Here is a 17,732-nt window from a genome sequence, read left to right as displayed (position 1 = left end):
AAATACAACATATAGACTAGTTGGAACCAAAATTAGTCATTTTAGCCTATTTTGAAAAACAGAACATGTTTCACCGTCCCGACGAGGTTCGATACAAGAAGCTCTACTTGTTTGCTCTGAACGTTAGATGGAGGGATTTTAAGAGCAAATTGGTATCTGGCTGGATAACAATGACGAGAGTTAGATCAAAAAAAGAGAAGTTAGGTGATAGTCCGCCTGACGTATACAAGCACATCAAGAAGGAGGATTGGGCCACTTTCAAAGAAAAGATGATGTCAGATCATGCTATAGTAAGTTTGTATTCTTATTATTAACTTGGTTTTATTGATTTAAATAATATTATACTAACTTAATGTGTTTTTTTATTTTGCAGAAAAAGCGAGAAAAGGCGCTTGAGAGCGCAAAGAAGAACACACATCATCACCACTTAGGTCAGAGGAGTTATGGAGATGCTAGAGAGTTGTGGAGACAGGAGAAATTCGGCCCACCAAGTTTTGATTCTGGATCGTCTTCTAGTACACCAACGTCCTCGGTGTCCTCCAGTTTTAACCGGGGTGATGATTGGTGGTACGCGATGCATAAGAAAGATCCTGTTACTAAACAGAGATTCATTCCAGATGAGGAAACAAAGAAAGCAGCTGACAAATACGTATGTATATCATTATAATTAACTTTTAGTTTGACATGAATATTTTTTCATTTATTAACTACATTATTACTGTTAACTTGCTTTTTGGGCAGTTGGAGTACAAGGAGAAGCAAGCCAAGGGTGAATTCATTCCGGTTCGTAACAGAGACGCCCTTTTTATGGCTCTTGGAGAGAAGCCAGATCATCCGGGTCGCTGTTACGGTTTTGGGGGTGTTAATGTTGGCTATACCAAGGCTTTTGGACACGTACCTCGTACGCACTATAGGAGATCGATGAAGGAACAAGAGGAGGCACTCATACAGAAAATGAGTGAAAGGTGGAGGGAGGACATTGCCACATATATGCAGAATGTGATGATTTCACCTTCACATCCATCTACCGGGCCATATTCTTCACCATCTGGTGGGCCATCTCCTTCTCATGTACAGCCACCTACTCAGTCACCTGGGCTGTATCATTTTTTCCTTCACCATTTGCTATGCCATCTCCTCCTACACAGCCGACTCAGCCTCCTATTCCAACATCTGCTTCACCATTTCCTGGGCCATATTCTGGGCCATCTCCTGGGCCATACCCTGGGCCACCTCTTGGGCCATCTCCTGGGCCACCTCTTGGGCCATTTCTTGGGCCATATCTTGGGCCATCTCCTGGGCCATCTCCTGGGCCACCTCTTGGGCCACCTCTTGGGCCACCTCTTGGGCCACCTCCTGGGCCATCTCCTGGGCCATCTCCTGGGCCACCTCTTGGGCCACCTCCTCGGCCATCTCCTGGTCCATCTCCTGAGGTAGCTGCTTCACAGCCCACTCATCTACGTACTCCATTATCTGGATCAGACACTCATTTTCCTCAGCTGAAGGTACATATAATTATTATATATACATGTGCTTTATACAAAATATTATCTTATATACATGGCGCCCTAATACAAATAATTATTATATTTACATGTGTGTTTTATTCAAATAATATCAATATTACGTGTTGCTGTTAGGACGAGGTTCCATGTCGATTGTATTTGGTAGATCCAACTAGTGGAGAGACTTGTCTAGTGCCAGATGCATATTCTTATGCTTTTGATGAGACCACTACAATTCATGGGTCTAGAATGATGAATGATCACCTGAAAGTGAAAATTCATCGAATTATAGAGAAATATGGTCATTTGCCACTACCTGTTCCCGTCCCTGCATATGAGATCGACACTACAGCTACTGCTTTGGGTACTTGGGTGCAATGGCCAAAAAATTTAGCACAAATGTTAAGTGATGAGGTAATTGTTCATATAGGCCTCCATTTTTGTAAATATAATAGCTTTCAATTTAAAAATTTCATAATCTTATGCCCGTTTTGAAAAATAATTATTAGGTTACACCGACACCTAAAAAACAAAAAGGGATTTCGGGGAGGCTGTTAGATCTTCTAGCCAGTTGCATTCATCAGCCGGTTCGGCTTCTCAGTTTAGTCCAGTTATCGACGATCGATCGTTCTTGGACTCCCTTACTGAGGACTGCAGGGAGTTAGCAGATACGCTTGCCCTTGCCGTCGCAGACGATGATGCTGTTGGTGTTACCTTGCCGAGATCCTTGTTCCATTATTTGACAGATGATGGCACCGCTTTTCTGACCAAGAGGATATTGGTCAGTTTTTGAGAGGAGAAATGATTAATATTTCTATTATCCAAGTCTACATGAGGTAACAATAATCAAATTATGTTTTTTTTTAACATTTAATTATATGGTAGTTGTATTTTTCACATATAGTTTACTTTTGCCAATTTTTAGGGCTACGCAGTCGGACTTGGCTGGATTTGGGGATTCTATTGGACGTGTTTGCTGGATGTGTCCGCAAAGCACCGTTATGGAGTCGCATTCATCATCGGAGGAGGTAACAAAGTACATTCTGCATGCTATGGTTGGATGCGTCGATGTAAATGCTAGTATCATGTTCGCGCCAATCTTTCAAGAGTAATATTCTTTCTTAATATCTACAAATATTTATTGTTGCATGATATGTGATTTTTCAAGTAATTATTGTTGTTTAATCTTTCAATAGCCAACATTGGATGCTACTTGTCATATGTCCTGTGCATGGGATAGTTTATATCTTCGATTCTGCCAGCTATCACAAACAGCGGAAGTTAAAGCTTAAATTGCCTATGATAGCGTAAGTTGATATATGTTTGATATACTTTTTATGAATTGAGATGGTAACATTCCACAATTAAGGACTAAATCAAACAATGTTGTGTTATCTAGTGCTTTTAGGAGGTTTCGGATGAGCGGCCACAAAATTCGTCGAGAGAAGCTTTTGTGGAAATATGTTGAGGTATGTATTGATCGAATTGCTTGATTCAATTTAAAGCTTACTTTATTCTCATTATGCGGTAATTTTTCTCATTTTCTTATAACTTTTGATAAAGTGCCCGCAACAACAAGGAGGCACGGAGTGCTGTTATTTTGTGATGCGGTAGATTTTTGACGTACTCGCTTCATATTTTGGTTCGTTGGATATGGACAAAGTAAGTTTATATAATTATTCATTTCATATTTAATATATTTTAACTATTTGATGCTAACTTTGGTAAATTATTTTCAGGTTGCTCAAACCTTTACCAAAGATCCTTATACGGAGGATCAAATCAATGAGGTGAAGAATAAGTGGGCAAGATACTTTGTTGATGAGTGCATTGCATAGGTTAGTTAGTTTATGTTAATATTCTTTTTTTTGTTCTAACTTTAGACGAACATATACATTATTGCCACTTGTACAACCAACTTTGTAGTGATGGATTATCATGTGATATAAATATTTTTGTTGGATTATTATGGAATTGTATTTATGTTGGTTGGGTTGAATATGATGTTGGTTTGTTGGCTTGAATATTGGATGATGTATGTTGGAGATCATGGTGGTTGTTTGATGGATTTTTGATTTGCTTGGATGGTGGATTCGGAGATGTTATTGGTTGTTGTACAGGTTAATTAAGTCCCTATTATGGGTTTATCCAATTTACAAACGGAGCTCTGCCGAAATTTATGCAAAAAATTTATTAGCATATTGCTGCATATCTTCATCAAGGTTGCATATATAGCTTCCTCTTCCCTAATATAAAACAAAAAAAAATTTTTTTTTTTAAAAAAAGGTAATATTGCTGCGGTTTCTGGCCCAGAACCGCAACAATATTACTTTTTTTATTATAAAAAAGTAATATTGCTGCGGTTCTGGGCCAGAAACCGCAGCAATATTACCTTTTTGGGCCACCTTATGTCACCACAATTCCTTATATTGCTGCGGTTTGGTCATTAAAACCGCAGCAATATTACGTAATATTGCTGCGGTTTAAAACCCGCAGCAATATTATTAATACCTATTGCTGCGCCCTTAATTGCTGCGCGCCCTATTCCGCAGCAATAGGGCACTTTTTAACCGCAGCAAGTAGCCTTTTTTCTACTAGTGATGGGAAGATAGATTTTAAGAGGGAAGAAACTCCGGTAAAGGTTGAGGTGGTAGCAAGAGGAAGTTGGATGAAGAGGGGGTTCCAAGTGGGTCTGTGAGGAAGAGTCAAAGGTTGGCTGGGTCCAAGTCTCTGAAGGAGCAGGATCAAGGTGAAACAATGTTTATTCACCTAGACTCTGATCCAGTTCATTCTACTGCTGTGGATTTTCCGTTGCTGTCTACAACTGGGCTCAACAAGCTACTCCAGGAAATTCAGGACTCCGTGACCCTTCTACACACCAGGATCAATGCCATTGAAGCCACTGTAAATGTTCTGGACTCTCAGCAGCACCAACAACTGATTGCCATAAAAAATGCTGATACGGGGATCAGGAACAAGGTGGATGGTGTGCTCTCCAAGATTGATTCTGTGGTCTCCTCTCTCTTCAAACGCTCCAAACCCTAACTTCTCTTAACTTTAGAACAATCGAACAAGTTTTTTTTGTGGCTGTAATTATTAAACAATCTCTTTTGGATTTCTCTTCTTGTGTCCTTCTGAGACACATGAAGTACTTTTAATTTCTCTTTAATTTCTTTACTTTCTTCTGCTTTACTCTGCATATTGCGTAAGTATCTGTTGTCTATAATGTTGCTTTCTACATGCCTATTTTGTTTGTGTGTTTGGATGGCTAATATTATGAGATCTATGTTTGAGCAACTTGCTTGCTGCCTAGACTGTTGACTCTCTAGTGCTGCAGGTACATTCCTTGGTTTTGATAATCACAAAGGGGGAAGAGATATAGTGTCTAAAATTTTTTTATCTTAGTTCGTATGTATGTTTTTCTCATCCCTGTTCCCAGTCAAGTCTGATCCTGTTCCCAGTCTCAATAGAGTTTACTTAAGTATAGTTTGTGTATTTTATTTGTTTTGTGAGTTATAGTCTTAGTCCTTAGATTTTCTTTCAAAACATCAAAACATAAAAAATTTTGTTAATTATTTGTCATAATAAAAAACGGGGAGTATTGTTATTTCATTATTTTGAGAATGACAAATAATTAAAGTTTATTTGATTTTATTTTATTTTATTAGTCCGTTTTTAGTTAGATTTAATTTCGTGTGTTTTAGATTTATTCTTTCTGTTTTGATTATTTTATTTTGTTAGATTTATTCTTTTTGTTTTAATTAGTTTATTTATTTTTAGACTTCACAAATAATATGTTAAATAACTTATGAAGAATCGATTAGGAGTTTAATCAAGATTAAGTTGTTAAACTTTATTTGTGACAAACTGTTAATATTATGGAGGTAAAAATTTGATATATTATGATTCCATAATATTCTGTTTAGTTAGTTTGTGTGCAGTCTTTTTGATTTTTCTATAAACAAGGAGCCGCCAAAATCTAACCTAAACAAGCGCTCAAAAATAGATGCGTTGAGGTAGTTCCTACAATTTAGGAACCACAACAACCAACCTGTTAACAAGGCGTGTGAACGTGGAAGTGCGCGTGTGTTAGTGGCTGAGAATGTGGAAGCCTAACTAACCAACTGCTAACGGTAAAAATTCAACGGACATATCAATGGGAGAAGTGGTTGAAGCTACGTGTGATTATGGAGAAGATCGTGGAGAAGTTACTAGACTAACAAAATTTTACAAGAGGCAATACAAGAAGTTCCTAGAATCATAAAAAGTGGTTACAAGCAAATAAAACTAAGTCAAAGTAATCCCTATTATTATGATAATCATCCCCACTTACTTGATAATGTTTGTCGACATATGGGAAAATAATACTTGGTGAAAAAGTTTAACATAGTTGGAGAAAAGCAAGGAGACTAAGTCATAGCCTCAACCTTTGAGTCCTAGATCCAGGGGAAAATGGGTAGCTTTGCCAACCACCCATAACCAAGAAAGGAAATATAAAAGGGATATCATATAGATATTCACTGGAGTGGATGGCACCCGCATAATTGTTCCAAAAAAGCTATTGTCTACTGCCTCTTACAGGTAATATTCGTCCAAATCACCTTTTCTCTAAAAACATCATTTGCAGTCTAATGACAATCTCCCTACAAAGCATTAGTATCCAAGCATGAAGTTATGAAACTACTATTGTTTATACTCCCTAATCCCATGAGCTACTAGTTACTCCTTGAATACCCATTAGTAAAGCTACCATAATTTATTCATGGCCTTAGTGTGTTCCTACAGCCCATTCTTTCTACTTCTATCATTTCTACATGTACATTCCATTACTACCTAACTACTATATATATTTCATCTTCACATAATGAATTATTTTCCCATATATGAAATTCTCTGCCACTATACACTATGCCTACCTCTGGTGGTGATAATGAGTATGAAAAGCTCGGGAGCTAGCAACTCGGACTCGGTTCGGTCAAACCTTGATCAAATCTTGGCTAGTTGAAGCTCAGCTCGAGCTCGGGTTCGGCTCGAGACTTAAACGAGCCGAGCCGAGTTAGGCAAAGCTCGGCTCGTAAAGCTCGTGAACAACTTGATTATCATTTTATACTAAAAAAATATTTTTTATTAAAAAAAATATTTATATTTAAAAAAAAATTATATTAAAAAATTATTTATATATATTAAAAATTATATTAAGTATTTCTTTTAAGATATTAACTAAGGTATATAATAGAAGAAAGATAAAAAGAAAAGGTAAAAAAAAAATTAAAAAGAAAACAAAAAAGATAGAGAAGAGTCAAGCCTAAACGAGCTCACGACCCGAGCCTAATCAAGCTCACGACCCGAGCCTAATCAAGCTCACGACCCGAGCCTAATCAAGCTCACGACCCGAGCCTGAGCCTAATCGAGCTAACGAGCCGAGCTCGAGCCGCAAATTCTAATCACGAGCTCGAAAAACCAATTCCCACAAAGACTATTGTATGTCCAATATATATTAATCACAATTAAATCTTTCGAACTAAGAATGTTTTGGCATAGTGGTTAAGATGGAGGTGATTTAAACGATAGATCTCAAGTTCGAACCCCCACTCCTCGTCTTTGTACTTTATATTGCCTTCGTGGCTCATATGGATAAAATAAAACAATCAAAGCTTTCGACTACTACTATGCCGCTACATGGAAGTTGTTATGGCTGAATTTTTTTGACAGGATGACACTGACGCAACGATGTGATGACTCGACGACATGATGCCATTTGACATGACGACAAAGTAATTATGACTTGATGACACAGCGAGGGACGCTAGCTTGGAGCAGAGCATTAAGTGGCAACAGTCCAGCTCAATAAGGAAGGAGTGTAGTGAGGCATAAATTCAGCCGTTTAAGAGCACGAATCATGACGTTGGAGCGTAAATGGAGAAGATCTCCCGTGATTGAAGCACCAAAGTTAATTTAATAATTAGTGAATTCATTTTTGTAGAGGAAAAGCCAAGGGAAAAAAGAAGGCATATAAAAGGGAGAGAGAGGTCATTGACGTGTTTTTTACGCAACATAATTGGAAGAACACTAGAGAGAAAATAACATTCTTGTAACGGCAGTCAGTCACTAAGAAAGATAGTGAACCATATTAGTTTGGTGGATCTCCATCCAACCGCGGTTTTTACCCACCTTCATTGGGGTTTTCCGCGTCACCATTTTGTGTGTTCATCCCCTTTGATCCCCTTTGCATTCTTTTTTTGCGTTGTCTTAAACATAATCTGGTTAAATCGTCCCAAACTTTAATTTCGTCATAAGTGATAAATTTTAGCATAAACAATTTGGCGCCCACCGTGGGGCATAACCAGACTATCTACTGTTCAAAATCCATCAAATGGGAGAAACACCTAACCTCGAGGAAATGCAGACACAATATGAACAAATGAGAGCAGAAATGCTCGAAATGAAGCAAGCCAACGAGCGGCTAGCTACCGACTTCATGACGTCGCAGGAGAGAATCCAGAAACTGCAGGAGGAGTTAGCGTCATCCAAAACTTCGAAGGTCCGACGTCGCGCTAACATGAACGACATCCCTTTCATGGGGAACCTTTCTGAATCAGATAGTGAGGAGCCTGAGAACGACGAAGTGCACGAGGATGAAGATCCCTTAAACAATGAAGAGAACGATCAAGGCGAAGGAGAAGCGAATCTCATGGCAAAGCGCATGGTCCAGATCGAAAAGCAGAATAAGCGTTTAATGAATCTCATGTCCCAGCTCTCCGGGGCTCTGACGCCAAGCATCGTGGAGCATCCAGACGGTTATGCAGAGTCACCATTCGTCGAAAGGATCGCGAGGGCTATGCTTCCCAAAAAGCTCAATCTGCCTACCCTCGCTGCTAATTATGACGGTTCAACCGATCCAGGCGAGCATGTCGCACAGTACAAGCAGCGGATGTGGCAAGCGTCAATTCCTTTGCATTTGGTAGAGGCTTGCATGTGCAAGTCTTTTGGAGCCACGCTCACTGGTCCCGCTCTTAAATGGCTCGGATCTCTCAGGCCAGGAAGCATTGGCAATTTTTCCACCCTAGTCAATAAGTTCTATGAGAAGTTCGAAGGCAGTCGTAGCCTGGAAAAGCAGACGAGCGACCTATATAGCGTCGTTCAAGGACCTAAAGAATCTGTTCGCGATTATTATAATCGCTTTAATAAAGAAATTATTAACATTAAAGATCTTGATACTAAAACTGCTATTGAATGTTTCAGGAAAGGATTAATCTTGCGATCAAAGCTATACAACTGTTTGACAAAGTACCCGTGCCAGACGTTCGAGGAAGTCAAGTCGCGAGCGTTAGCACAGATGAGATTGGAGGAAGATGACGCCATCCTCAACACCATATCCACCCGACGTGCACCAGAGACCCTTGCTGACCGGAAGGCTTTCGTCCCAAAGAAGAATAATTGGCGAAGCCACCCTTATAACCGCTCAAACCAGGTAAACAATGTTACTGACGTTGTCGAAAATGCAGGTAACGACGCAAGGACGGAGTCGCCGACCTTCCCCGATCTAGACTCTTACGGATTTTCCGTCGATATTGGAGGCGTCGTGAATGCTTTATCCAAAATCGGAGCACCCGTTCGTTGGCCAAAAAAAGAGCGACCGACCGGAAGCGCAAAAAGATCAAACAAGGTGGTGTTAGTTCCATCATGACCATGGCCATAAGACGGAGGAGTGCATTGCGTTGCGACGAGTGGTCGTATTCATGCTTAATAAGGGGCACCTTAAAGACCTCTTGAGCGATAAAGGTAAAGCGTCCTTCGCTAGGAATACCTCGCAGTGCGACCCACCTGCGTCGCCCACGCACGTAAAGGTAATCAACGTGATTTCCGGTGGGTCTTATGTATGTGGACTAACGTATTCCGCAGCTAAAAGGCTAGCAAGAGAGGGTACTCCCTCGTCTGCCGTTTTTAAATCTTGCAGGTCAGGTGAAGAACGCAAGCTCGAAGCAATGGTAATAACCTTTGACGACGATGACGTCTGCGACGTGGAGCATCACGATGGATTAGGCGTATCCCTGACTGTCAGCAATTGCTTGTTGAAGCGAGTGTTAGTCGATGGGGGCAGCTCATCCAACATCATATTCAAAAGCGCCCTCGAAGCTATAGGTTTGTGCGATAAAGATATTACTAAAAAATCTACTGTTTTGGTAGGGTTCAGTGGAGAGGCTCAACATACTGTCGGAGAGATCACATTGCCAACGCTAGCCAAAGGTGTCAACCTGTCAACCAGATTCAACGTTGTGGATTGCCCCTCCGCGTATAACATCATTCTCGGCACTCCATGGATACACAAGATGAAGGCCGTCCCCTCAACTTATCAGCAGTCGCTGAAGTTTCCAACCAAGTGGAGCGTCCAAGAAATAAAGGGCGAGCAGAAATCTGCAAGAGAATGCTATAGTTCGTCGCTCAAAACCCAGAAAGCGTCCATCTAGCAATTAAAGGATGGATCAGCGCCCGACGCGCCCAGCGAGCAGGACGTGGATGAAGTGATGCTCGATTCATCCATCCCCGATCGTGTCGTTCAAATCGGAGCGACGTTGTCGCAAGAAATACGAGGTCAGTTAGTTGATTTTTTGAAAACAAACCAAGATTGTTTTGCTTGGTCCCATGAGGATATGACAGGAATCAGTCCTGACGTTATTACGCATAAGCTCAACGTCGACCCCGCTCACAAGCCCGTAAAACAGAAAAGACGCAAATTCGCACCTGAAAGGAATCAAGTCATCAATGACGAGGTATAAAAGCTGATCGATACCGGAAAGATCCGTGAGATAAAGTATCCAGATTGGTTAGCCAATGTCGTGGTGGTTAGCAAAAAGAACGGGAAATGGAGAGTCTGCATCGACTTCACAGATTTGAACAAAGCGTGTCCCAAGGATCCATTCCCTCTCCCTCATATAGATGCAATGGTTGACGCGACGGTAGGTCACGAGCTTTTAACGTTCATGGACACATATTCTAGGTACAACCAAATATTGATGCATCCGGACGACCAGGAAAAGACCGCGTTTGTCACTGATAAAGGTATATGTTGTTATAAGGTTATGCCTTTTGGTTTTAAAAATGCAGGTGCCACGTATCAGCGATTGGTCAACCAAATGTTTAAAGATCAATTGGGCGACACTTCTCAGTTTCGGGGTCAGGGGGCACATCCGACGCTATGAACCCGGCACAGGACGGGGCGTTTTCATCAGCTTTTGATGAAGAATCCGCCGTCGCAGCCAAGTCCTCTTCGTCCATCAGGTCCTTCATTGACCCCATGTACTGGAGGTATAGGTCAATATCCTTTTGCGGCGTCCACGACGCCGTCTTCTTCATCAGGAACTGATACATGAATTTAGCCCTGACCCTGGTTGTCACCTCGGCCTCAAGAAGGTCCAGCTTATTCTTCTGTGCGTCAATACTCGCTTGGAGATTCTTGATCTCCTGACGCGAAGAGTCTTCCAGCTTAGCCGCCCTCTGCCTAATCTCTTCCATCGTTAGGGACGGTCACAATATAAGAAGGCCCACTCTTGTCCGGAGGGCCAGGAAGTCAGTTTTGCGCGTCTTAGACGCAACGTCATGCTCGTCATCCAAGTGGACGATAACTGCTGTGTCTATCTTCGTTGACGCTGACGACAGAGACGCAGCGTCGTTAGAGGACTCCCTCTTGCGTTTGCGCAGCATCTCAGCTAACGCTTGCCCGTCCAAACTCCCCCTAGGACGCGACTGCGATGAACCTATCCAAGAGTGTCTGAGTCAGTAACACGAAACTCTTCCTTGGAAAGTCCTACTCAAAAATAAAAGTCAGAGAAAATAGATAGACTAACCAGATGCCATATATGAACAACTGTCTTGAGAAATAAATAAAACCCTTCTGAATTGCCTATCTTCCTCTGGCACCTTCAGAAATTTGTCACAAAGACTCTGAGATTCGTCGCGATGCGACAACAGTTTTGGGTTAAGACCTGTAGTAGAAACGATGTAAGAGTAGTGTTAACGACATGACACGAACTTAAAAAGACTGAAAATAAACAAACCTTCGGTATTCCAGCCGCCAACCAAGGACGGTCGAGCTTCCCCTAGCGACGACCTCTTCACAAACACAAACCTGTTTTTCCAACCTCTGTCATTCGGTTGTATTCCCCCGACCAGAGGCTCTAACCTCGCCTTTGCGTGTAGAGCTATCCTATTTTTTGCTTTGACCCTAATCTCATAGTGTAACAGTAAGTCGTGGAGGGTGAAGGCCTCTTCCCACGACGCTGTCACCCTGTCGATGACACTCAGAATCCTCCAGACTTGGGGCATAATTTGCCTAGGGCTGATTTGGTAAATCTGCATCAGACCCCTTGCTAGGGGGGTGAAGGGAAGTCTAAGACCTATTTTAAAAGGGTATTCGTAGAGCACCAACCATTTTCTGAGACAAGACTCTGGTGGTTCGTCAGACTCAGCGTTCCTAATGACAGTACTTTCGGGCAAATTCCCTAAGTCTAAAAACTTTAAAAGATCCTCTTCTGACATCGTTGACAGTTCATCCTCATTTTCTACCCTTAGTTCTACAACTTTCTCTTTCCCTTTTGATTTTTCTTGATTTTTCACAAAAGTCCTAATGCTACGTCTGCTAGGTGCCATGAGAATAGTAGAAGAAGAGAAAGTAGAACGAATTAAAAGGAATAACGAGCGGAAAAGTGCGAAATTACCTGGTGTCAGCGATCGATTTTCCGATGGAGAGAATAATGGAAGTTAAGGAAATCGCCTTACTTGAAGAGAGAGAAACATTTGATGAAGTTGGAGTAAAGTTGGGATCTTTAAACCGCCCAAGTTATTTATGCCAACAAAGAGTAATCATGACAATCGTGCTAATGGTTATAATTAAAACGTACGGCTATTTAAAAAGAAAACTACCTTTTGTATTTTGAGACCCTTGCACTACCAAAAATAACCGCTTAAACGGATCTCATTTCCTTTCTTGTGTCTCCTTGGGAATTTTTTCTATAATTGACAAAAGCGAGATTTTTCTTGTGATTTTTGATATCTTAGTGACTTAGACAGAGTTTCATTTGATTTATTAATTTTTCTTAACAATTGTCTCATGAGTTGTGTGTTACCCCGATTCAACAATTGGGGGCAAACTGTTATGGCTGAATTTTTTTGACAGGATGACACTGACGCAACGACGTGATGACTCGACGACATGATGTCATCTGACATGACGACGAAGTAATTATGACTTGAAGACACAGCGAGGGACGCGAGCTTGGAGCAGAGCATTAAGTGGTAATGGTCCAGCAAAATAAGGAAGGAGTGTAATGAGGCATAAATTCAGCCGTTGAAGAGCACGAATCATGACGTTGGAGCGTAAATGGAGAAGATCTCCCATGATTGAAGCGCAAAAGTTAATATAATAATTAGTGAATTCATTTTTGTATTTGTTGAGGAAAAGCTAAGGGAAAAAAGAAGGCATATAAAAGGGAGAGAGAGGTCATTGACGAGTTTTTTACACAACATAATTGGAAGAACACTAGAGAGGAAATAACATTCTTGTAATGGCAGTCAGTCACTAAGAAAGATAGTGAACCATATTAGTTTGGTGGATCTCCATCCACCTGCGGTTTTTACCCACCTTCATTGGGGTTTTCCGCGTCACCATTTTTGTGTGTTCATCCCCTTTGATCCCCTTTGCATTCTTTTGTCACGTTGTCTTAAACATAATCTGGTTAAATAGTCCCAAACTTTAATTTCGTCATAAGTGATAAATTTTAGCATAAACAGAAGTCATATTGACGATGCAAGTGTTTTAGTACTACAATTGTCCCATTGTGTACTTGTAGTGACAATGACTTTAACCTTCAAATCATAGTGGATTGGTGGTCTCATATCTATCCATGGGTTTTTCCCATTTTCATTGGGTGTTCTGTGTCACCATTTCTTGTCTCCTCTTTCTTTATATTTTTTTACTTAAATTTCGTTCTTCACTTTTCTTTTTTTAATCTAGTTGTTAAAGTCCCAACGAAAGGTTGTCCCTCGGGCTATTTTTGGCTTAAACAATAGGCATAATAATTTGGAAATAAACCGGCATGAAATTCAGGCGTTGGTGTATTTCTTCCTATATCATAACAAACATCATTAGCTAAATCATTGTCATTTCTTTCTTTTTCAATAACCATATCGTGCAATATGATCCATAAGTAAGCTGCAATAATTACAATTTCAAATCAATTTTGGCACTTTAATTCTCTGTTAAATATCCTTTCTTGCACATTCTGTTTCAATTTCATTAATGTTTTTTCCTTCATAAAAAAACATTTTTTGTGAACGGTTTAGAGTTTTAACTATTATTGGTCACCAAAGACACCCGTGTTGTATCCAATATGATTGACGTTAACTCATCTTTCTTAATCTACATATTTTCCTTGTGATATATTTTTTTTAATTTATAAATTGTTAGTTTTTCAATTTTTGATAGCATATCAAATCTATTTATTCATTTTTTCCAACCTATTTCACTATTTAATATAATAACCAACCTTATAATTTCTCTTTTCGCCTCTGCAATCTCTCTTCTCACTTTTAAACTTTCTTCTAATACCAAAGTCAAGTGAATAAATTAAAAAAAAGAGTGAGTATAGAAAATCAAAGTTTTGGTCTTCAAGAAACTAAACAATTACCTACATTGGTAATTAATGTTATTAGTTGGCGACAATTTGGTAATAAAAAACTCAAACATCACTTAAGTAATTAAGAAAAGATCGAATAATGATTTGTCCAAGCAATTGAATTGAGTGTACCACAAAATCAGTGAGCAAATAATTTAATGTTCCCTCAAGTCCTCAATTTTGGATTTCTTTAATCTCTAGCGAAAACACCTTAAATTCTATGGAATATATATACATTTTCTTTTTTTTTTATTCTATATAGACGCTCTGGTTTATGTAGGTGAAAATTGAGTACATATTCATTAATAAAATTGACTTCTTTTATAATGTTTGTGATTTCACAAACAGAAAAATCTAATGGGGAACCTCCCAGGATTTAGGAGAACTGTCTCCATATAATGGTAAGATTATTTTCAGCTTATAAAGGATGCTGGACTTCATGTGAGCATATATTTTCTATCATTTGATGGGGTTTTATAAAATATTATTTGACCAAGTCATTGGTCCAAACATCTACTACCTTCAACAATCCTCTTTTATCCTAACTTTTCTCTGCATGTCATTTCTTTGTTGCCCACCACCATTGTAATTACCTGATTATCGCCTGAGATTTTTATATTTGAACTTCTATTCATGATCCCAAAAACTATTTAAAAAAATCACCCCAAAAAATAGAAATTACATTTCTAACCTTTTCTTTCTTTTTCACTAAACCACCACCACCACCAGCTACCTCACTCCACCACCATTCACATCCTGTCCATCACCACCGTTCACATTCTGCCACCCACGAGCATCCTCCACCCTCCCCCCATCCCCATCACCCTCTCTCTCCTTCTTCAACACTACATACGTACCACCACCACCCACCTCACTCCACCACCCTCACCTCCAGTTCCTTTGTCGCACACAACCGCATACTCAACCTCCCCAACCATGGACGTTCGCCCATGGTTAAAAAAAAAAATCAACGGGGTTTAAGTGGTGGTGGGGGTGACGCGAAGGTGGTGGTGGTTGGGGTCCTGGGGAGGTAGTGATGGCAGGGAGTGACAGGTGGTGGTGGGGGTGGTGCGTGGTGTGGAAAAAAAGGAAGGGTAAAATGATCTGTGAAAATAAATTTGAGACGATTTTAAGTAATTTTGGGACGATGTTTAACAAACCCTTTATTTTTCTTTTACCAATCTGGTCAATTAGTCCAAAATGTCATTAGAAATTGGTAAATGACCCAACATGTCGATATTTATGTCCAAGACCTATTTTAAGCATAGTTAGGAAGACTTTGCCAACAAAAAAAGCTCTTACACTTGAGACTTAAAATTTGTGACATACAAACATATCTTTACCAAGGATTACTTGGTCATCACCAAAAAAAAAAAATACACAAATCCTTCAATAAAAAACCTGTGTCCTATGGAGACTGAGCGAGGAAAATTTATCGTTTGCTATCAACACATGTAACGTAAGGACATTTTGCGGGAATTTACTCTTTACTTGGTCCCTTTCTTTAACAATTCAGCATTTATTTGAATTAATATTTTGCAAAAGGACTCATAATTCATAAATGTCCACATAGTTAGTTAAGCTCCTTGTACAGTGTACTTCGGGTTAATGTGTCATTCTCAGTTACTTCTGACAGTAGTGCACTGACATAGTTAAGTCTTCAATGCCACCTTATAGTTGGAAAATAATCGTAGTGGACACTGATTTGTATGTAGTGGACAAAGTTAATTAGCTTATAAGATCAGAAAAATCTATCAGGCTAAATTGTAGAGCAAAAAAATATCCTTCCTTTGTTGTCTAATCTCTATTACATAAGTGAAGAGGGAAAAAGATGGTGCCCCCTTACAAAATATTTAATATATCTTTTGTGAATTTAAATTGTCATATATATTAAATAATCTTTTCTTACATTACTTGTCATATATATTGAACAAGTTACAGTGGAATGAAATTTGAAATTTCAATTAAATATTAAGTAAGAAGAATGATGACCTCTTCTTACATATGTGTGAAAAAACTCTGATAAAAAATTAAATTTACAATAATTTGATTGACACAATCAAAAGAAAAAATAAAAACTAGAATTTCATATTACTAATTATAATGATAATATTTTAAAACCTAAATGTTGACTATTATTCGGTATTCTCTATTATATAAATAAAACTCTTTCACATTATTAATATTCAATGATTGAACTTGACATAGAATTCTTCCACTTAATTTATTTGAGCACAACTTTCCTTCTGCTTTATATTTTCTTCTTTCAACTGTATTTGAATAACGATGAACAAACACCTAAAAAAACAAATTGAAACATAAATTTAAGAAAAACATATTTAAATGAAAAATTAATTATAAAAGTTTGTTCTAATCATATTTTTCGTAACATTGATGGATAATTAATGGAGAAGAAAACGTTAATATTACACGCAGACATATCGTTTAAAAAATGCTAGTGGTAGATAGTTTAAGAGTTGTTATTTTAAAAAATATATAATATTTTGAATCCATTTTTTTATAAGGTAAGTAGAAGGACATTTTTATAGTCTCCGCACAAGGGTCTCTCTTAATGCATCATTTACAAGGATGTTTGACAGAAAAGAGTTATCTATACTAATATATTAAAAGGCGTGCCTAAGTCAGAAACGGTGCCACGTGGCGCTCTCCTTAAGGGAGTTTTACTCCATGCAATCCACAACAATAAAAAAAATTAGAAATTGCATAGTGTAAGGTTTGATCCCGGAACCTCAAGAACATACACTAAAGTCTTAACCACTAGACCAAATAATAATTAGTGTTATCATCTTAAATTATAATATCAATAAATGAAAATTTTCTTAACCCGGGGCATAGCCCGGGCCTAATAACTAGTTACAATGTTGAATCTCAAAAGAAATATCAACTAAGTGACCGACGTTAGCAATATTAATCATATCTGCTACTTTGTTTTTCTTTTGAAAAATGTATCAGATTTGCCAAGTTTAAAAGTGGTTGAGAAGAAGACGCATGACCTAAATATTGTGAGCTATCTACCATAGCGCAGACCAAATATCTTTGACAACATTTATGATTAACGGGTTATCTCCTTCAATGATGATGTTGGTGACCGGTATCTTGAGTGCTAGGACGATGCCTTAACAAAGAGTTGTGGCCTCAGCAACAAAGATAGACGTGTGACCAAGGTTAAAGGTGTGGCCTCGAGTTAAACTATAATGCATTGTATAAGATAAAATTTTGTACCATTTTTCGATTTGTACGTGTCATCGCCAGTCGTATGAGGGAAATGGTAAAAGTATATTCATAGAAGTAAGAGAAAGCTGGTAGAAATATTAATAAAAGTATGATGGAGAAAACGCATTAGAGGGGCCTAAACTTACCAAAACAAAATGGTAAAAGTATCTCTATTATATAAGCCAAGGGGGGAGCAACGGTGTCCCCTTAGGAATTCACTTAATTGCCACTCCATAACATAAATATTACATTCCAAATTTTTAATATAATCTCTAGTAGTTAATCAAAATCAATTTCGTACATAAACTTGCCAAAAAAAAAA

At 38.8% G+C, this 17,732-nt stretch overlaps 1 protein-coding gene across 1 annotated transcript; it reads left to right on the top strand.

Annotated features, from left to right (window-relative positions):
• The first annotated feature begins 503 nt into the window (after window positions 1-503).
• LOC130592198 (uncharacterized) lies at window positions 504-1,496 on the top strand. The gene is made up of 2 exons (XM_057396393.1): window positions 504-653; window positions 742-1,496. Exons 1-2 carry the CDS (start codon window positions 558-560, stop codon window positions 1,435-1,437), a joined length of 792 nt encoding a protein of 263 aa, XP_057252376.1. The 5' UTR covers window positions 504-557; the 3' UTR covers window positions 1,438-1,496.
• Window positions 1,497-17,732: the final 16,236 nt, after the last annotated feature.

This window comes from Beta vulgaris, chromosome 7 (genome assembly GCF_026745355.1).
Source record: "Beta vulgaris subsp. vulgaris cultivar EL10 chromosome 7, EL10.2, whole genome shotgun sequence".
Classification (NCBI taxonomy): domain Eukaryota; kingdom Viridiplantae; phylum Streptophyta; class Magnoliopsida; order Caryophyllales; family Amaranthaceae; genus Beta; species Beta vulgaris.
The sequence above is the reverse complement of the archived record's forward strand: the minus strand, read 5'-3'. Positions and strand labels throughout refer to the sequence as shown.

Excerpts from the sequence above, each read along its gene's own strand:
- LOC130592198 (XM_057396393.1), top strand. The coding sequence starts at position 558 with ATGATTGGTGGTACGCGATGCATAAGAAAGATCCTGTTACTAAACAGA. Across the intron at positions 654-741 it reads AGCAGCTGACAAATACGTAT|TTGGAGTACAAGGAGAAGCA; the intron begins GTATATCATTAT and ends CTTTTTGGGCAG.